This window comes from Vombatus ursinus, unplaced genomic scaffold (genome assembly GCF_900497805.2).
Source record: "Vombatus ursinus unplaced genomic scaffold, bare-nosed wombat genome assembly UNPS02014801.1, whole genome shotgun sequence".
NCBI lineage: Eukaryota > Metazoa > Chordata > Mammalia > Diprotodontia > Vombatidae > Vombatus > Vombatus ursinus.
In genome coordinates, this window is record NW_020954579.1 from 23,585,264 (window position 1) to 23,607,200 (window position 21,937).

General features: G+C 35.9%; 1 protein-coding gene across 1 annotated transcript in view; it reads left to right on the forward strand.

Moving 5' to 3' along the window:
* Positions 1–20,729, forward strand: part of LOC114051036 (ATP-binding cassette sub-family A member 10-like) — a gene marked incomplete at its 5' end in the record, with an annotated part of 106,515 nt that extends 85,786 nt beyond the window's left edge. The window contains 11 exons of the mRNA XM_027873157.1: positions 290–410; positions 5,732–5,849; positions 6,718–6,809; positions 11,023–11,201; positions 11,656–11,731; positions 11,808–11,902; positions 12,788–12,907; positions 13,186–13,326; positions 17,660–17,739; positions 19,820–19,875; positions 20,033–20,729. Of these exons, the coding sequence (XP_027728958.1) occupies positions 290–410; positions 5,732–5,849; positions 6,718–6,809; positions 11,023–11,201; positions 11,656–11,731; positions 11,808–11,902; positions 12,788–12,907; positions 13,186–13,326; positions 17,660–17,739; positions 19,820–19,875; positions 20,033–20,131 (1,177 nt within the window). The remainder of the gene's footprint in view (positions 1–289; positions 411–5,731; positions 5,850–6,717; positions 6,810–11,022; positions 11,202–11,655; positions 11,732–11,807; positions 11,903–12,787; positions 12,908–13,185; positions 13,327–17,659; positions 17,740–19,819; positions 19,876–20,032) is intronic.
* Positions 20,730–21,937: the final 1,208 nt, after the last annotated feature.

Consider the following 21,937-nt stretch of genomic DNA (forward strand, 5'->3'; position numbering starts at 1 on the left):
TCCCCCTGCTTCTCATGCCTTCACCACCCCCCCAAAAGTGACATTATATTTAATAGATAGATGTTCATTGTTGTTCAGCCATTTTCAGTCATGTCCAACTCTTACATAAATACTATATATTTATATTTGTACATGTTGTCTTCTACAGAATATAAGCTTCTTGAGGGCAGGGACTGATGTTTTTGTCTTTGCATGACCATTACCTACCATAGTGCTTGGTTCATAGTAAATACTTAATAAATGCTTTTTTGGTTGGTTGATTGATTGATCTTTATGGTGTTCTCTGTAGAATTTCTCCAAGAAGTAGTGAAGCATTTCCAAACCAAGAAGAACCAGAAGGTGAAGATGAAGATGTTCAAGCAGAAAGAGCAAGAACTGCAAGTGCATTGGCTGCTTTAAACCTTGATGAGGTAAAATAAAATGAGTAGATATTCCTTAAATTGTTTATTTTTTCTTTATATATTAATTTATTCAAGTTTACCTAGATTTTTCATTTGGAAAATCTTATTCATATCTTTTGTTTTTCACGATCTTTATTTCCACGTATGTTCCCATCTCTGCCCATATCCTTTTTGCTTAAAAAACTGTGCCCTGTAACAAAGAATAAAAACAGAAAAGAGAAACTCAAGAACTATCTTGTTAACCAAATATGAATATGTATGCTGTGTTCCACATCCATAATCCCCTGCCTTTGTAAATAAAGGGTGGAGATATATTTTCTCATCTCTTTTGTGGGGCCAACCCAACCAACCTTGGTTGTAAAATTTATGTAGCATTCAGTTGCAAGTTTTTTTTTTCCTTTCCATTTACATTTCTGTGGTCATTATGCACAATTTTCACAGTTCTGTTTACTTCATTGCATCAGTTTATATAAACCAAAGACATATTTCTCTGAATGCTTCATATTTATTATTTCTTATAGTGCAGTAATATTCTATCACATTCATATACCACAATATATTTAACCACTCCTCAAACAATGGAGTACATACTTTGTTTTCAGCTCTTTGTTACCATGAGAAGTGCTAGTTTGAATATTTTTGTATATATTGGATCAGATGTGGAGAACCTGTGGCCTCAAGGCTACATATAGCCCTCTAGGTTCTCAAGTGTGGACAAACTTCAAGTTTGGATTCCATCAAAGGGCTTTACTTGAGGACCTAGAGGGCCGTATATGACCTCGAGGCCATAGGTTCCCCACTCCTGTAGACTTTTTCTTTTTGTATTTATCATTCTTGTAGTATATGTCTAGCAATGTGATCTATGGCTCAAAGGGTATGGAAATTTTATTCACTTTCTTAGTATAATTCTAAATTACTTTCTGAAATGGTGAGAAAAAATCACTGCTCCACCAACAGAGTACTTGTATTCCTGCATCACTTCCATAATTGTTTATTTCCAATTTTTGTCATCTTTGCCAATTTTATGGGTCCGAGATGAAACCTCAGAAATGTTTAAATTTCTGTTTCTTTCATTATTAGTGATTTAAAGCAATTTTTCATATGACTGTTAATAGCTTATAATTCTTTTGAAAACTGTCAATATCTTTTGACTACTAGGAGATTACTTTGTCTTGAAGATTTGAATTAGTTCACTATATATCTTGGAAACTAGATCCTTATAAGATATATTTCACAATACGAATTTTCCCCTCAATCAACAGCTTTTTTTCTTATTTTAGCTGTGCTGAGTTTGCTTGTTCAAAAGATTGTAATTTCATGTCATTGAAATTACTATTTTATCTTTTATGAGTTATTCTATCCTTTCTCTGATGAATTCTTCCTCTAGCCCTAGCTATTGATATCAAATTTTTCTAATTTTTATATTGTGACTTTTGCCATTCATGTTGCATTCTGAACTTATTGTGGTATTTGGAATAAGATGTAGTTCTAAACCTAATTTCTGCCAAATAGCTTTCTAGTTTCTTCAGCAGTTCATGTCAAATTAGAATCCATCATCAGGTGTTTCAGAGTTTATCTAACATGTGGTTATTGAATTAGATTGTCTCTGATTCTTTTTAACTAGTTCCAAATAGTTTTGATGAATAAATGCAACATGAGTTCTAGAAATACTATTCTCCTATTTTTTATTCATAATTTCCCTTGAGAATATAGATTCTTTGTTTTTCTAAATGAATTTTGTTACCATTTTTGTAGGTCTAAAAGTACCCCCACCTTGGTAGTTTGGTTAAAATGAAATATGTCTTTAAGTCAAATTGTCATTTTTATTATCCTTGCATACCCCAACCATGAAGAGTAAATATCCTTTCAATTACTTAAGCCATTCTTTAATTCTTTAGTTTTATATTGTATCTGGTTTTTTTTAAATATGCCTCAACAGGTTGATCCTCAGATATTTTATGCATTTCATAGTTACTTAGAATGAGATTTCCTTTTAAATTATTTTCCTCTGAATTTATTTATTTGAGGGAAATATGTATTCTCCTTCTTCACTGAAGTTATTCATTATGTCAGTTATTTTTTTTTCCTAATTCACTGGGATTTTCTAAGTAAATCATCATGTTGTTAGCAAAAACAGAGAATTTTTTTGTCTTTGCCTGTGTTTATGCCTTTAATTTCTTTCATTTGTCATGTTGCTTTTACTAGCATTTCTAGAATTATGTCAAGTAGAGGAAATAGAAGGCATCCTTGTGTTTCTTTTACATTTATTGTGAAAGCTCCTAGTATTTCCTCATTATAAATTAAAATAGCTTTTGGTTTTAAATAAATGCTTTTTTATCATATTGAATGTAACCCTCTTATGCTTTTTTTTGTACAGGTTTTAGTTTAAATGAATGCATATATTGATATGATCGTGTACTTTGGGCTTTTTTGTTTTTGATATAATTAGTTATACTAATTGCTTTTCTTAATTTTCATTCATCCTTACATTCCTAGTAATAATTCAATTTGCTTAGAGTGAATATTTTTCTTTTTGCTGGGACGTATATCAATGAAGTCTTTTTGCTAGAATTTTCTTAAAATTTTTGAATTGATATTTATTCCTTATCTTGGTCTATGCATATTTTTTGTTATAGGTATTAGGACTTTATCCTATAAATGGAATTTAGTATAAATATTTTATTTTTCAATTTTTGAGAATTTGTTTAACATAGGCATTAATTGCTTTGTTAAAATTTGATAGAATAGATAGAATTCACTTGTAAATCTATCCAGACGAGGGTCCACTTTTGTAGTTTCTTAATGGCTAATTTTATTTTATTTTCTGAGAATAGGTTGTTTAAAACTTATTTCATGTTCTCTTGAAACATTTAGATGGATAATTGAACATGTTGTTAAGTAGAGTTGATCTTCTGCTAGCTTTAATTTAAAAGTTTACTAATTCTTCTTATTCTTACACATATAAAAGAACTCTCCTTGATTTTGAGTAGGTCTTCAGAGCCACTAAAATGAAGGGAGTGAAGAACAAAGAATGTTTTTTTTTTCTTTTTGAGAAAAAAAAAATTGGCAAGTACAGTCATACTTGCAGGATCCAAATAACACCTTGTGAATTGAAGGATTTGAAAACCATTTGTTATAAGGAATGCTGAGTACGAATTAAATCTGGCTAACTTTTTCTTATACTTAGATATTACAATGCTTTAGTCAAACTGAATTGAATGATTCTTAAAAGCTGCACATTATGGTTGTGTAAAGATGGGCAGCTTTACACAAAACATAACTGCTATTCCTTCATAAGGGAGGAAAGATATGCTCATTGATCCATAAGTACACACAAATAAAAATGACACGCCTTTTTAGACATGAACAATATGTTGATTTTTTTGTTTCACTATGCTTATTCACATAGTAGAAGTTTAAAGTGGTTGCCTACCTCCACAAGAATCCTAGGTGGGGTAAGTCATCCCTTTACCTGCTACTGGCCCATTTTCCTTATTCATTCTTACCCAGGGTTCTAAGGTAATAAAGGGGTATGATCTGATGCTTCCACATTCAATACTGTAATAGCAACATCTTTCTCATTAAATAATTAGTTTTGTGTCTCCATCCCATTAAAAAATTGCTGATTTGATATACTGGAGAAACCTATTTGCATAATCATTGGTTCATCTCTTTTTCTGTCAACCCCTCTAATCATCTAGGCTTAAATAAATATCAAGGTAATTAGTTAAATTATTTACTAATCTTGTAATAATCAATAAAACAGATATGATTATTTGTATTTTTTTCAGCTGTGAAGAAGATCACAGGCTGTCACCTCTTACCATCATTATAACTAAATGCCAACTTTTTAGTTTTAGAATGACAGTCCTGCTACTCAGTTCTCTCATGTTAGCACAGTAAAAGTTTCTTTGCAAGATAATAAACTGAGACCTTAGGAAGGGGGTTCTCTTAATTCTCTTTCTCTCTGTAATTCACTCAGTCTTTCTTTAGCCATGACAGGAACTGTCTTTCCAAAATGAGAATTTAACTGTTTAACCTCAAGAACCTCTTGAGGTTCTATGGCTGCCTAAAAACAGTATCTTTAGTCTCCATGGGAGAAGTTATCAACATCAGTACATTTGTTAAAAAAGAAGGGCTTCTGGGGGTTCGAGAAACGAGGTTGGGTTCTTGACATCTCTGCAGCATTTCAAAGTCTTGATCACCTCTCCTCCTGGATATTCTCTCCTTTCTGGATTTTCACAACACTGGTCTTTGCTGATTCTCCTATTACCTGTCCAACTGCTCCTTTTTAGTTTCATTTACTGGTTCATCATCCATGTCATATACCCTAATAGCACCAAGGTTTTGTCCTGAGCCCTCTTCTATATTTTTCTATACACTTTCTCAGTTGGTAACCTCATCATCCCCCATGGTTCAATTATCATTTCTTTATCTTTCTTTCTTTTTTGGGGGGGGTGAGGTAATTTGGGTTAAATGACTTGCCCAGGGTCACACAGCTAGGATCAAGTGTCTGGTCTGAGGTTGGATTTGAACTAACGTCCTCCTGACTCCAGGCCTGGTGCTCTATCTACTGCACCATCTAGCTGCCCCACAATTATAATTTCTATGCAAATGACTCCAAGTTCTATGTAATCAACTCTAGGCTCTCTCTTGAGCACCAGTCATTATGAACTAGATGTCCCATAGCAATATCTAACTCAACATATCAAAACAGAACTAATTACCTTTCCCCCTCAAATTCATCACTCTTTGGAACTTCTCTATTTCTTTCACAGGTACCATCCTTCCAAAGTCACTCTGAACTAGAATCTGAGCTTCATTCTTGATTTCTCATTCTCACTCATCACACATATCCAATCACTTGCCAAACCATAAGTAGCAAAAGTTTATGGTTTCATATACAATTCTTTTTTTCTTTGTATGTTGTTCATATTTATCTATGATTGTTAAGTTAATAATAACAAACAAAAGAAAAAATCAATAAAGAACAATGTAACTTCTAAACGTGCATTAGGACCTTGCAACTTAATTACAAATTTTTTTTTTTTTTTTTTGGCGAGGCAGTTGGGGTTAAGTGACTTGCCCAGAGTCACACAGATAGTGAGTGTTATGTGTCTGAGGCTGGATTTGAACTCAGGTCCTCTTGACTCCAGGGCCAGTGTTCTATCCACTGTGCCACCTAGTTGCTCCTACATTTTTTTTTAACAACTTAATTACATGTTCCCTCAATGCAAAATATGATTTGTACCGTAGTTTGTAATAAAAAGGGGGCTATCCGAGATAGTACAATACCCTTCTGAAATTTAATGAGGCACTATCTTTTTCAGAAACCAGTCATTATTGCCAGCTGTCTGCGTAAGGAATATGAAGTCAAGAAAAAAATCTGCTTTTCAAAGAGCAAGAAGAAACTGGCGACAAGGAATGTTTCTTTCTGTGTTAAAAAAGGTTAGATATATTGGTCCTTTTTACAAAATACTTCTGATATTTGAGGTTTAGAATGTCTGAAGAGAAAAATGGTGGTGGTGGTAGTATGAGTGAATGTTGGAGGGCAGAGTACAGAAGCTTGTTAGCTATCTTAAACATTAAAAGAGTTCACGTAGAAAAGAGAGTTTGATCTATTCTGATAGGTCCCAAGAGGAAGAAAAAGGAATCATGGTAGAAATTAAAGGGAGTCATATTTCAGTTTAACATAAGGAACTTCCTAAGTCTTAAATCAGGATAATAACTGAGCCTCTTATTTCCTTGGCCTAGCAAACTCCCAGATGAGGAAATTCCTTCTACCTATGCAGGTCAGCACTGTCCCAAATGAGAATTTTCTAAAATACTGAGTGATTAATAGTCTTTTCCAAGGTCATATAGTTAATATAGGGGTATCTAGGCTATGCTGTGGGTAGTGCTGGGCCCAGAGTCCGGAAGACCTTGTTCATATCTGTTCTTATAAACTTATTAATTATGTAACATTCAGCAAGTCATTTAACCTCTGTGTGCCTCAGTTTCCTTAACAGTAAAATGGGAAGTTTAATGGAGCCTACTTTACAGGGTTATTGTAAGGATCAAATAAGGTAATATTTGTACAGTGCCTGTTGAAAAAAACACACTATTCCTTGGGTTAGGAAATCATCATATCTATGTGGATAATAACATGTGGATCTATGTGGATATCTATATAGATCAAAATAACATGATGGATTTTATGAACTTGATGTCTATTCACAAAGAAACTGACTAATGAATTCAGAATGCTATCAAATTTAAAAACTATCTAATTAGTGGAGATACAAATTATGAAGATTGGGAGCCCAATTTCTTCCAGGTGAGGTTCTGGGACTGCTAGGACACAATGGAGCTGGCAAAAGTACATCTATTAGGATGATAACTGGGGAGACAAGACCAACAGCGGGAGAGGTAAGTGAAAGAAACAGAAGGAAAATACTTTGATAATGACCAAAAGAGAAGATTTAAAATATTAATGATAATCTTTTATATAAATAGGTTCTCTTACTACTGTTTTAGAGTAGTTTGGATAGTAAATAGGTGGATAAGTCAATTGACAGATGACTCCCATAATACCCACAGCATTTAATAGAGGGCAGGTTCTACATCTCCTTTAGTAGGTGGAAAGATGTTAAGAAGCATCATCACAGGACTCTGTTAAGATAAAGACATATCCATTTGTATCTACGTACAATTGGGATTTCCCTTTCAGTGAATATTGTTTTCATTGTTTCCTGAGGTAAATATTAACAGAATTACTTATTGAGCATTGACAGGAAGTATAGCATTGTGTAAAGTCCTGAGAACAATAATAACATTTGCATAGTGTCTTTCAGTTTTATGAGATTTCCTACACACTATTTACTTTTGATACTCACAACCCTGTGAGTTAAATGGGATTAGTATTGTTACTGTACATTTTGTGCATAGGGAAGAAGAGGGAAGTGAAGTAGAGAGAGACTTTACCCCTTGTCCTAGGTCACATGGCTAGCAAATGGTGGATCTAGAGTCAACCTCAATTCTTCTTGTGATCTATCTTACTACCTACCAATAAAAAGAATGATTAAATGATAAATTCTTCCAGAACTTATATTTAATATAGGAGAGAGTAAATACATAATCAACAGAGATATTCTTGAACATAAACAAGAAGAGCAGTAATTTGGGTGCTGTATTAGTAGTTAGAAAATCATTGCTGTTAAAACAGAGAGGTACCATGAAATTTATTTTAAACGAGACCAGAAAAATGGTTTTCAAGAATAATGGAAAATAATGCTTTCATTCATGAGGGAGAGTCTAACAAAAGCCTCAGAGATAGAAAAGCAGTGCTAGTCTAAGTAAGATTGAACAGTAAGGAAAGTGTTTAGTTTGGTTTCATTTTATTTTTTGCTTTCTTCTCTATGGGAAAATAAATCACAAACCGCATGGAAGTAAAAAGCATTTTAATTTATTCACTTTTGCTTTTTGTCCTCTTTGAGAAACAGAAGTTAGTTTCTTATTTTATTTGTTTATTTTTCTTGACAAATTTGTATTTGAGAGATGAGTGAATTGGAGTACTCTTTCCTTCCCATGGCCATGTCCAAGTTCTATCTCTACCACCATCACTTGGTCACCTCTCCTCCATATTTACCACCCAATCAGGATTTCAATTGTTGTTATCTACTGAACTCCAGAGGGATTTCTCTCTCTGTCTGTCTGTCTCTGTCTTTCTCCCTCTGTCTGCCTCTCTCTCTCCATGTATATGGATATATAGAGATATACATTCTTGTTGTTGTTTAGTAGTTTTCAGTCACGGCCAACTCTTTGTGAACCACCTTGGGGTTTTCTTGGCAAAGATCCTGGAGTGGTTTGTCATTTCCTTCTCCAGCTCATTTTTCAGATGAGGAAAATGAGGCAGAGTTAAATGACTTGCCAAGGGTGACACAGCTAGTAAATGTCTGAGGCCAGATTTAAACTCAGGTCTTCCTGACTCTAGGCCTGGCTCTGTATTCATTGTGCCACCTAGCCACCACACATATACAGACATGCACACACATAGATAGATAGATAGATAGATAGACAGACAGATATTCCCACGTTTAGCCTAGCCTCCCAGTCCTTCAACTTACTTATTTCCCATACTCCACTTCTTTACCTCACCTCAGTTACACTAAGAGATGGTCATACTCTTGAACTTGCCATCACTCTCAAGTGTTCCACTTCTATGTTCACGAACTCAGAAATTCCTTTATTGATCATTATTTGTTGTCCTTCATCTCTCTCTGCCTTGTGACCCTAAATCATGTTCTTCATTCTCACTACAACCTCCAGTCTCTCTGGCCCTCAGTTCTTTCCCAGGCCACATCCCTAGTGGCTATACTGTCCTCCCTTCCCCATCCTGATCCCTTGGGGAACTAGCTCAACTTTGTGTTGTCTTTCTCTCTCAAGTTACTTAACCCCCTTAACACTGATCTTTCCCTGCAAAGCCTCAGACTTGGATGACTCACACCATTTCGTGCCTTTGCTCCTACTTATGTGCTGCTGAATGAAATTGGAGAAAATCATGAAACTTTGCTGACTGGATCTGCTATAAATTTATGCTATCTAATCTCAACTAGGCCCTTACTACAGTGAGGCAATCCTACACTTCCCTAATTGATTCACTATTGCACTCTCCATAGAATCATTTCTAAACCTTTTTGTCCTTTATCAAACCTCCCTTGGTTGCCTCTCTCCTTACCCTCTCAGCTTATAACTTTGTCTCTTATTTCACTGAAAAAAAATGAGGCCATTCACCAAGAGCTCCCTCTTTCCCCCTACTCCTTAAATTACTTCACTGAGATGCTTCCCTCCCCTATATGCCTTCACTCCTATTTCACATGAAGATGGGGTCCTTCTGCTTGCCAAAGCTAACCCCTTTACATGCACAAGAGATCTTATTCTATCTGTCTTCAGTAGATTTCCTCTTCTATCATCCCTGCTCTCTCACTGGTCTGCAGTCTCGTCTACTCTTGCTTCTACCTATCTGTAAAAATGTCCATTCTCCCCCATGCTCAAAAAAATCCTCACTTGATACTTTGATTCCCTCTATCATCCCATATATCTCTCTTCTTTTCTTAGTTAAACTTTTTTTGAGAAAATTGTCTATAATTAGTGCTTTTACTTCATATCCTCTCACTCTGTTCTTAACTCTGGATTTTGGTTTCTAAAGTCATCGTTCACGTGAAAATGCTGTCTTCAAAATTATCAGTTATCTCAATCACCAAATGTAATGGTCTGTTTTTGATCACTTTCTTGATCTCTCCACAGCCTTTGACACAGATGATTGCTTTCTTCATCAAAATGTTCTCTTCTGTCTAGGTTTTGTTGGCATAACTCTCCTAGTGCTTCCCCATATATCGAATTACTTTTCAGTCTCTTTTGCTAGATCTTCATTGAAGTCATGCCCTGTAATCATGGGTATTCTAAGCTCTCTTCCAGGTCCTCTTCTCCCTTGTGATGAATAAAAAACCCCTGAGAAACACAGTTTCTAGGTAATTAATAATTAATTTTTAATTAGGCTAGCTAAAAATCAATAAAGTGATGGTCATTGGTTTCTCTTAGTAACCAAAGACCCCAAATAGAGAGACTGAATGTCTTAAATATTTTTTGAAAAGGAATGCCCTTGACAGGAGAAATCAACCTGCATTGGTGGACATTTAAATGAGGAGGTGGGCTAAAAGTCTTCAGCTCCTTCTGCTGAGAACATGGCTGGATCATGAGACTCAGCTGCCTCCAACAATCTAGACAGAGGAATCTGTTTCCACCCAGAACATTCTAACTGGTTTTCTCTTTCATGAGTTGGGTCACCCTAAATTCCAAGGGATGGAAGGACTGGGGCTTTATTCCCTAAGAGCAAGAGTACACCTAGATTAGATTCTGTTTACACTCTAAATAAAGGATTAGGGCAGACTCATCTATCAACCATGTCCTTCAAAGACTGGCTGACTGACCTACAGGGGCTGGTCCTTGAATGAGAAAATAAAAAGACTCCATCTTAATTGATAATGGGTTATTAATGTAATAGAAAATAATAATTTCTCTCACCCTCTATACTACTTTGCTTTGTGATATCATGATGTCTCATAGATTTAATTATTACTTCTATGTTAATGATTCCAGATCAACTTTCCTAGCCCTAACCTCTTTCCCGGCCTCTTGTCCTCCATTTCCAACTACTTATTTGGTATCTCAAACTGGATGTCTTGCAGACATTTAAAACTCAACATGTCTAAAACGGAACTAATCATCTTTCTTCCATTCTAAACTTTTCTATTACTTTGGAGGACACCACCATCTTCCCATTTACCCAGCATCATTACCTAGGTATCATCCTCAGTGCTTCACTCTCTCATCACTTTCCCGTATCTGATACATTGCCAACTTCTATTGATTCTACCTTCATATATCTTATCTCCACTGACAATACCACCATTCTGGTTCAAGGCCAGAGCTCTATCTACTGCGCCACCTAGTTGCCCTCTTTTGTATTTTCTTCAGAGCTAAATTATTGCAAGATTTTCTCCCTTCATATAAAAAGTTTATGAGAAAAAGCATATAGAATACAAGCTGCATGCAAGGGCTGAACATTGATTGTTTTGTATAGGTGGTACTGAAAGGGAACAGATCATCCATGAGTCAGCAAGGTGTTAACACAATCAAGTTCCTTGGGTACTGTCCTCAGGAAAACTCACTGTGGCCAAATCTTACAGTAAGAGATCATCTGGAGGCGTATGCTGCAGTGAAAGGAATGAAGAAAGAAGATGCCATGATTATGATTTCACGGTACAGTGTGGGGAAACTCCAGTTCTCTGTAAGAGGGGACAGGGAAGAGTATGGCCATGAAAATTTTAAATACTGTTCTCAACTTCTCATCAGTCATGAGACATGGACTAGCACCTAATTTCCTATATCTCAGTTCAGAGATATTTTAGATAACCTAATACGATATAAATCTGGAAGTATGAAACATTGATCAAGGGAAACTGGAAAGAAAAGATTGAAAACAATAATGAGCAAATTATAAATGCAGGTTTTTTTTTTCCCATGGAGTTTCCAAGAAGCAACAGAACTTTTTTCCCTAGGTCAAATGAGCTTATGGTAATTAATACTTGTAGTTTCAGAATGATCACGACCAGCTCTTCTATATCATAATTACTCTATTTTTTTTATTACACTCTCTTGATATTCCTCATTGATCAGTGTGACTGATAAAACATTCTGTGTGTTTCTCCTTCAGATTAGCAAATGTTCTCAAGCTACAAGAGCACATGAAAGTTTCAGTCAAGGAATTATCAGCGGGCATAACTCGAAAGGTATGTGTTGGGTTTAACAATATTTTAAGTGCTGCATTGTGAGTATGGTAGCAAATATTGTTTGTCTTCATTTCAGTTGTGCTTTGCACTGAGTATCCTGGGTAATCCAGCTGTTGTGCTTCTGGATGAACCATCAACAGGAATGGACCCAGAAGGACAGCAGCAAATGTGGTAAGCAGTAGAAGCCTTGTACAAATATATGTTTCTTTTGGAACCTATGACAATTAGTCCTCAGAAGGGCTATTTCCTAATACAATTCATGTGGTCAGACCTAGGGAAATTAGTACTGTTCCTTTCATTTCCTATCTAATTTTCATTCAGAAAAAATACTTCATCTAAAAGTCCAATAAACTTTCTGAAGATTTTGTTGAATTTCTACATTATGCTAATTAAATTTTTTCTACTTTCTATGTTTTAGAAACATTTTTACTAATTTAATGCTGTTCTCTTTTCTCCTAATACGTCTCTTCTACAGAGCATTCTGTCATTGTGTCTTCTCTCAGTGTTTTTAACCTAACTCCTCCACTCCATACATTTAGAGTCATCTAACAGGATGTGGCTCCTTTCCTATCTCTACTATCTTCCTCCAAAATCCTACCCTTAATGTAATCTTAATTCTTTACTGTGTCTGTTCAAATTTATTTTGACAAGTTCTCTCAAAATGTCACTATACTTCTCATAGTCACAATCACTTTTTTTAAAAATGAAATTTTATTGCTTTCACACACACACGCACCCCATATGTATATATATGTGTGTATACATACACACAGACATTATATATTATATATATACATATAATATGTATGTATGCATATGTATATATAATATCTATATAGATATAGATAGATACATATAATGTGTGTACGTGAAACTATACTGAACATACTTCTATTTATCAGTTCTTTCTCTGGAGGTGGATAGCATCTTCCTTTTTAGTTGATTTGAGTATTTATAATACTAAAAATAACTTAGCTGTTCACTGTTGTTCTTTGAACAACATTGTTGTTCCTGTGTGCAATGTCCTCTTGGTTCACTTTCTTAACTCTATTTCAGGAAGGTGATTCGAGCAACATTCAAAAACAAGGAGAGTGGTGCTATCCTGACTACACATTACATGGCAGAGGCTGAGGCTGTGTGTGACCGGGTGGCCATCATGGTGTCAGGACAGCTAAAGTGAGTGAATGTACTGGTAGAACAATATATCCATATGACCTATGACAACACAGTAGAAAGGAAAATTTCTTCAGGGGAGGAAGAATGTACAAATCTATTTATCTTGTGAACAGCTGGATTTATTCTTGACTTAAAAGTGAAGGCTAGTCTCCTCCACTCATATACCAGGAAATAATAGCAATGGATTAAGTTGTAATTGAATATATTTTTTTAACTTCTCTTTCTCTTTTCCCTCCCTCTTCTTTCCCTCTGTTTTTCCTTCTCTCCTCTTCCTGCAGATGCATTGGTTCTATCCAACATCTGAAAAGCAAGTTTGGCAAAGATTACTTACTGGAAATAAAAGTGAAGGAACCTGAGCAAGTTGAGCCCCTCCATGCAGAGATTCTGAAACTTTTCCCACAGGCAGCTCGGCAGGAAAGGTGAGCACAACTTTTTTTTTCCCTCTTTGATGGGAATGTAGACTTTAGCCTGCCATCAATTATTTTTCCTTTGTGGTAGGTTTCAATGCAGTGTAGATCTCAAGGAAGAGAGCCAGGAAGCAAGGGCTTGGCTTTTCAGGCCTCAGGAGAACAAAAGAAATAAATTAATCCAGAATCCCTAGATCTCAAATTTGAAAACTACCTTTGTTTTTTAAATATTTATTTATTTTTAACATTTAAAAATTTTTTGAGTTCCTAATTATCTAATTCTCTCCTTCTTCCATCTCCTCTCCCACCCACTGAAAAGACAAGCAATATATCAATTATTCATGTGAGATAATGCAAAACATATTTATGTATTAGCCATGTTACAAAAAAGGTAAGAAAATAAAGTAAAAAAAATTATTCTTCAATTTGCATTCAGAGTTTATCAGTTCTCCCTAGAGGTGGATAGCATTTTTCATCATGGGTCCTTTGGAATTATTCTTGGGTCATTTTATTGCTCAGAATACCTAAGTCTTTCACTACTGTTCATCCTTATGATATTGCTATGATTATGTACGATGATATCCTGGTTTTGCTCACTTCACTCCACATGAATTCATACAGGTTTTCTTAAACCATGCTTCTTGTCATTTCTTATAGCACAATAGTATTCCATCATAATCAAGTACAACTTGTTCCTCCTTCTTTGAACCAGTTGAGGTTTAAGCATTACTTACTATGTCCCCTCCTCACATTTTCCCTTCACCGTAAAAGCTCTTCCTTGCATGCTTTATTTATAGCCTGAAGGATTAGACTTAGTTTTGCTGGGTAGGTTATTCTTGGGTTTAATCCTAGCTCCTTTATTTTTCAGAATATCATATTCCAAGTCTTCTACTCCTTTAACATGGTAATTGTTAAATCTTATGTGATCTTGACTGTGGCTCCATGGGATTTGAATATTTTCTTTTGGCAGCTTATAATATTTTAACCTTGACCTGGGAACTATAGAATTTGGCTGTAATATTCCTGGGAGTTTTCATTTTAGGCTGTCTTTCAGGAATTGATTAGTGGATTCTTTCAATTCTATTTTACCTTCTGGATCTAAGACCTTGAAGCAGTTTTCCTTTATAATTCCTTGAAATATGATGTCTAGGCCCTTTTTTCTTTCATCATGGCTCTCAGGTAGTTCAATAATTCTTAAATTATTTCTCCTCAATCTGTTTTCCAGGGCAGTTATTTTTCTGATTAGATAATTCACATTTTCTTCTGTTTTTTCATCTTTTGACTTGATTTTTATTTTATTTATTTTTATTTTTGTTTTATTGTTTCTTAATATCTCATGAAGTCATTAGTTTCCACTTTCTTAATTCTAATTTTTAAGGAATTATTTTCTTCAGGGAGCTTTTGTACTTCCTTTTCTATTTGGCTAATTCTACTTTTTAAGGAGTTCTTTTCTTAAGTGAATTTTTGTGCCTCTTTTACCATTAGACCAATTATGTTTTCTAAGGTGTTATTTTCTTCATTATTTTTTGTGTGATTCTTTTACCAAGCTGTTGATTCTCTTTTCATAATATTCTTGCATCACTCTCGTTTCTTTTTTTTCTTATTACCTTTTTCTTTAATTTTTGCAGGAATTCTTGTTGTGCTTTTGTCCAATCTTCATTTTTCTTTGAGGTTTTACTTGTAGCTGTTTTCATATTGTTCTCTTCTCCCAAGTTTGTGTCTTATTCTTCACTGGAACCATAGTAGCTTTTTATACAGTGGGATTCTTTTTTTGTTATTTGCTCATTTTTCTAGCCTATTTCTTGACTTTGAATTTTATGTTAAAATTGGACTTTGCTCATCTGAGGGTGGGGAAGCATCATTACAAGCTTCAGATTTTTTTTTTTTGGACTGCTATTTTCAGAGCTAGTTCTTGGAGTCTGCAACTTTTGCAGGGTTTTTGAAGTGGTGTTATCTTGGGAGAGGTGTGTTCATTGTTACTGTGTGAAATGATAGTGTTGTGTGTTCATTGTTCTCCTTGTTTGTGCTCTGGACTTTACCTAGGAAGGGTTCCTGCTCCCCTGCAACCGTAAGTACTAGTACTTCTGTCTCCTCATAAACTGTGACCAGGGCTCCTGATCCCTTGTAACCAATCCCAAACCCTCCTGTCTGCTCTGACGCTGCAATCCAGAGTCATGTAGACAATAGAGTTGCCAAATAGTGCCCAGTCCTATACCCAGGGTCAGCTCAGGGTCCCCTGTAATCTCTTTTTGACCAGTTGTGCAAACTTCCTGATAGTCTATGGGATGAGAGCTGCTTCTTGCTACTGTCACAGTGACCTCCAAGGCCCAGCCCTCGCAATACTTCCAAGTGCTCTGTGCCAGACTCCAACTGCCAGTAATCAGCACTGTAATATATTCTACCCACCTCCTAAGTTATGTTGGGCTGGAAAAATGTCTCATCTTAACCTTTGCTGGCTATGCTGCTCCAGAATTTGATTTGATGAGTTATTTTAAAGTTATTTGGGAAGGAACGTTGGGAGAATTTGACTGATTTGCTACCTCTATCCCATCCTTCTGGTTCTACCTTTGAAAGCTACTTTTTTTTTACATTTTTTTTTCTTTTTATAGGCAGTTGGGGTTAAGTGACTTGCCCAAGGTCACACAGCTAGTAAGTGTCAAGTGTTTAGTCTGAGGCCAGATTTGAACTCAGGTCCTCCTGATTTCAGGGCCAGTGCTCTATCCACTGTACCACCTAGCTGCCCCTTTGAAAGCTACTTTTGTAGTGAACTAATGCAACCTACCCTTAAACCAACCTAACCTCTCTCAAACATCTCTGAAGAGCTGTCATTTAGCTCTACTTAAAAAGATCTGGGGTGGGCGGGTAGGGGTGGGGGTGGGAATCTATTACCTCCTGATGTGGTCCATGTAACATTTGAACAGCTCTCATTGTTAAGAAGCTTTTCCTTCTATTAAACCTTTCTGCAACTTTTATCCAGCTATTTACAGCAGCTATTTTAAGAGGTTGATTCTCTGGACATTGGAAGGCAAAAGGCAATATCTCCCTTCAAGAAAAATAAGGGGCTGAGAAAACCTTATGGTATAGTGTGTAAGGCCCTAAATAATAATTCTGGTTCACCTGAGGCAATGATGGGGTGAGGAGAAGTGACTTAAGGAAATTATCTAGGATATGGGGACATAAGGCCCAATGGGAGAATACTACCAGTCCCAGAATACTACCCTCAAAAAGAGAGATAGAGGCTGCTGCCCAGCAAGAATATGTTTGTAGTGTGACAGGCTACCCAGCCTCAGCAGAACAGAATAACAGTTGTCAGGGTCATTGTGGGTGCTAGCCAGGTGGAACAAAGGCAATTAATTAATGTTGGCAAGGGGTTTGGAGAGCAAGACGCAAGAGGCCCAAGAGGCATGGGAGGATTACTGGGGGATCTAAGTCCAACCCCACCCCCATGTGCCATAGGACAAAGCTCTGGTTGCTCCACCCTGTTTACAATCCTGTTAGACTGGAAGGTGGTTGGAGAAGAGAAATAGAATGGAGAAAAGCCGGGACCTGGGGGTAGAGCACAGTCAACTACATTTGCATTCCAGTGTGAAGTGTAATATCGTAATGCATTGCACATTGATGAATTTTAAATTGGGAGATTTGTAACAGAGTATCATCCTACTGCTTATGGAGAGAAGGTTGCACCATAGATACTTAAATTACAAATACGAGAATTTTATTCACTTAATTTTTTTTTAAATTTGGGAGCAGATTGCCTTACTATGTGAATGATAAACTATGACAGCTAAGCAGATGTGAATTATAATAGTTCAAGTGCTTTCTTTTTACAATGGTCAAACTATGCCTTATCGCGTGTCTAGCACCTTTTCCACCATACCCTTCTGTTGCTTACCTTTGAAGTAGCTCCTGAGTGTTTACTATAATTTCAGAATATTTCCATTCCCTTTGTGGTAGGTCTTTGGAAAACACTTTTGATTGGGATCAGAGGAGAAGTTGTTGGGAAGGAATAAAAAAAAGAGTGAAGTGATTTTGGAACACTAACTGACTGAGGGGCTTTAGGAAGAAGAGCTGAGCAGGGTGTTATAGCTGGGGGCTTTGAGCAACCAAAATGCAGAGTGAGTGATGATGAGCTCCTGACTGGAGGGAAAGAGGGCAGAAAGTTAGAGATTAGACAAGGAGGTGAGAAAACCCGAATCTTTGTATACGTGAGTTGTATGAGTTTCATATTTGTCAATCTATAAAGCTAAACCTTTTTTTTTAATAGACAGAAAATCATTACCAACAGTGTTGTGTCTTTTCCAGATGTTAAAATGAAGAAACAAACCTTATTTTATCTTCTTCCTAGGTATTCCTCATTGATGGTCTATAAATTGCCTGTGGAGATTGTACACCCTTTATCTCAGGCCTTTTCCAAATTAGAGGCAGGTAAGAGTGATGATTTCAAAAATGGGATTCTGTGTAGTAGGTAATTACAAAACAAAGATAAAAATAATGATGAGCAGAGTTTCTGGCACATAGAAAGTGCTTATTCATTGATGGTGATGGCACTTACATAACACTTTAAGAATCATAAAATGCTTTCCCCACAGCAATGCTATGAGTTATGTAGTATAAGTATTGTTATCATCATCATTTTACTGATGAAGAAGTCAAGGCTGATAATATCTGAAAGTTAGAAGGTGTTAGAGCATAAGCAAAATCAAAGCAACAAAGTGCAATAAAGTGTAATTTTTAAATGTTTTTTAATGTTTTATTACAACAAAGTGCAATAAAGTATAAGCAACTGAGGCAAGTAATAGAATGATAAATTTTAATTTAATTAATATAAAGATAATTAACATTAATATAATAATATATAATTGTATCACAGGTAATGTTAATATAATTACATAAATATTAATGTCATCAAATATTATGTTAGTATGGTAATGCTATTAATAACATACTATTACTTATTATATTGATAATATAAACATTAATATCTAATAAAACAAAAATCAGAGAGCTTATGTTCATATCCTTACTTGATACTTACTATACTAGTATGACCGGATACAAGGTACTTAATCTCTCTCGGCCTCAGTTATCTCATCTGTAAACTTAAGGCGTTGGACGTGTGATAAAAGGATCTGTATTTTAACTTTTTCCATGCAAGTCAGTCAATTAGCATTTATTAAATGCTTATGGGATGTCAGGCACTGTGCTAAGCATTGGGAACACAAGTGTTTGAAAGAAAGGTAATGACATTTTCTAGCTATGTGACTTTGGGCAAGACACTTAACCTTTTCACCTCATTACATTTATTGATAATCAGATGAGATGATCGTGAAGATCTCTTCCAGTTCTGAATCTATGATCCAGTGACACTAAGAGGAGAGTGGTAGAATTTTAAGCCAGTCTAGCTCCATGTTTTGAGCTGACAGGTGTCTTTGCATGTAGATATAAGCTTAAGCAGAACTTACCACTGAGTTGTGTATTGCCTCAAGACAGAACTTCAGTATGAGTGGAGAGGGCTTAAAAATCAAAGAAGTCTCAGAAGGAAAAGAAAAGAACCAAGAGAATAATGAAGAGGGGGAAAAAAAACCTGGTATCACTTCTTGGATTCTATACAAGAAGGAATTAGCAGCAGTGTTATAACATAGCAAATTATTTATTGTTCAGTCATTTCTGTCATATCCAACTCTTTGTGACTTCATTTGGGACTTTCTTGGCAAAGATACTGGAGTGGTTTGTCATTTCCTTCACGTGTGTAAAGTGCTTTAAAAATCTTAAACTACAATATAAATGTTAATTGTTGATTATATCTTTATTAGTCATTTCTTGCCAAAAACCTTTATTAATTGTAGCAATGCAGATTGACTTAGTATAAAATAAAGAAAATAGTAGTATTCTTATGTCTCAGGAAAGCAGATTTTTCTGTCATTAAATGTATGTCTCTATATAGGTAATATTGAAAGATTGCCCATTATATTGCATCCCTGACAGTTAATTTTGGCATGTATGTCTCTGATCTCATCTCTGCTTCAAGGAAGTTGCTTATAGTCTAATTAGAAGATGGAACAGATACATACAAAAGAACTAAGCACGAAATGGGCAGCTAGGTGGTGCAGTGGCTAGAATGCTGGGGCTGGAATCAGAAATATTTATCTTTCTGGGTTCAAATCTGGCCTCAGACACTAACTGTGTGATCCCGGGCAAGTGATTTAACTGTTTCCTCATCTGTAAAATGAACAGGAGAAGGAAATGGCAAACCACTGCAATATGTGAGAAAATCCCAAATAAGGTTAGGGAGAGACAGACACAACTGAAAAACAACTGAACAAGAAGACGCAAAATGTGAAATTATCTATTTATTTAAAACTTTAAATGTAAACCAAACACTATACTTTCTTTAACCATATAATAACTTTTGCCTCACACCGTGAATTTTGTGTTTGTCCTATGTGTTTTTTTAAGTTCAGAGAGAAACACAAATTTCTGATGTTTTTTTTTTTTTCTTGTGCAGCTAAATCTACCTTCAATCTAGAGGAATATAGTCTCTCTCAATCTACTTTGGAGCAGGTGTGTGTATGGTTTTGTTTTTGGTTTTGTTTTTATTTTTGGTCTTAATTTGCCACCTATCATTAATACCTCCCTTTTCTGTTCACTTGTGGATAGAATACCCAAAATTTTTATTTCTTTTTTTTTCTTGCTCTTCTCTTTTCCTCTCCCCCTTCAGGTATTCCTTGAGCTCTCAAAGGAACAGGAGCTTGGAGATTTGGATGTGGAATTGGATACAACAGTAAAATGGAAACTGCTTCCTCAGGAAGAGCCTTAAAGGCCCAGACTGCTTACATTTATTTTCAATTCCATGACTAATTTTAGTCCCATGAATTTGCATTATTAAGCCTCTGTATCATTGCAGGAAAAGTTAACCAAGCATTTAAAAATATTTTATATTTTTAATTAGTAACTAAATAAATGTTATAATAATTTTTCTGTTTAGAGTAAGGGAAGGAAGGCTTGTAGTCAAAGCAGTTACTATCACTGACAATGGCATTGACTGGATTGAGTCCAGCGTGCAGTGGTTTCTTGTGTATTTGCATACCTTCCTAAGTAAATTTTCTGCAAAATATGAATGAACTATAGATTTTATGGGATTATTTTAATATGCATAGCAGTGGTGGTAATGTTTCTAATAGTGTGTGGGGTAGAAGGTGAGAGATTGATGAGTAGAGCTAGTTACTACCTTTTTCTGGTTCCCACCCGTATGTGAATAGTGCCCTTCTTTCCTAACTTGTCTCTTTAGGCTAGACTTTTCCTATAGTCAGTGCCTCTGGCTCTGCCCCTTTGGGGGTGGTTTATCTTTCAAACCTGTAACATGAACAACAACAACAACAACAAAAAAAAAAAATAAAATGTTCTTGAGGCAACTACCTCAGAAGGCTAGTCCAGTTCATTTACAACCCCTCTGCCCCCTACAACCAGAACTACCTTGGATTCATTGGTTCTAGATATTGATCTGGATTTATATATTATTTCTGCTTTGGGAAAATTTAAAAATATCTATCAATAAAATCTCTTTTGTTGCTCCAGGTCTCTAAATTTCTGTGCCAGCATTCCTAAACTCTATCAATCTCTTGTGTAGTTCACTGACCATTTACCACCTTCTCAGTTGTACTTATTTCAAGGACAGAAACAAATTACACTAAACAACTGAATTGTCTTAAAGCAGTGGTTATAGATATGTTTTCTAGGGACTCCCGGGGATCTTTGAGACTCTTGGGAGAGTTCATAAGCTCAAATTAGTGTTTTAATTTCTAACACAGTAGATGTTGATAGGTATAACCCACATAAACAAAAGTTTTTTGGGATCCTCACTAATTTTTAGGAATATAAAGAGAAGACCAAAAGTTTGAGAAATGCTTAGAGAACCCAATTTCTTTTAGAACAAAGGGCACAACAGAAAACAAACAAACTCACAAAGAACAAAGAGTTGTAAATGGTTTATCACTCCTTCAAGAGAACAAAAGGATGGAGTAAGAAGAAATGTATGGACAAGCAGAATTCACTGGATTCTTTCTGAACAGCATAATGCATATTGCATCCTCCATGTCTTTCTACGGGTTCTTTTCACCCCAGTCGCACACTCTCTATTTGTGTATTCTCCTCTCCTCCTTCTGCTGGCCTGTGCCTTTCTTATGCTGTGAACCTCATAACTCACACTCAGCCACAGAGGATGCAGAGGGGGCAGTAACAAACTACTCTGGCTTCTTTCTTCTTAGTGGTTTTGGTCATACCCTTGATGATCTGACATCCTTCCCTTCATGCATTTGCTCGCTTTCTACCTCCTCTGAGGTTTCAGCTCTCAACACTTTCTTAAGGTTTGTGTGTGTGTGTGTGTGTGTGTGTGTGTGTGGAGGAGAGAGAGGAGAGAGAGAGAGAGAGAGAGAGAGAGAGAGAGAGAGAGGGAGAGAGAGAGAGAGAGAGAGAGAGAGAACTATAAGAGGAGGGAGGGAGAGAAGGGAGGGAAGAAAGGAACGAAGCAGACAGGCTATTTCAGGTCCAGTATCTTTAGTGCTGGGTCAAAGTATGCTAGGATTTTTTTTCCCTGACTTTCAGGGTCCACTCCAACTTCTTGACC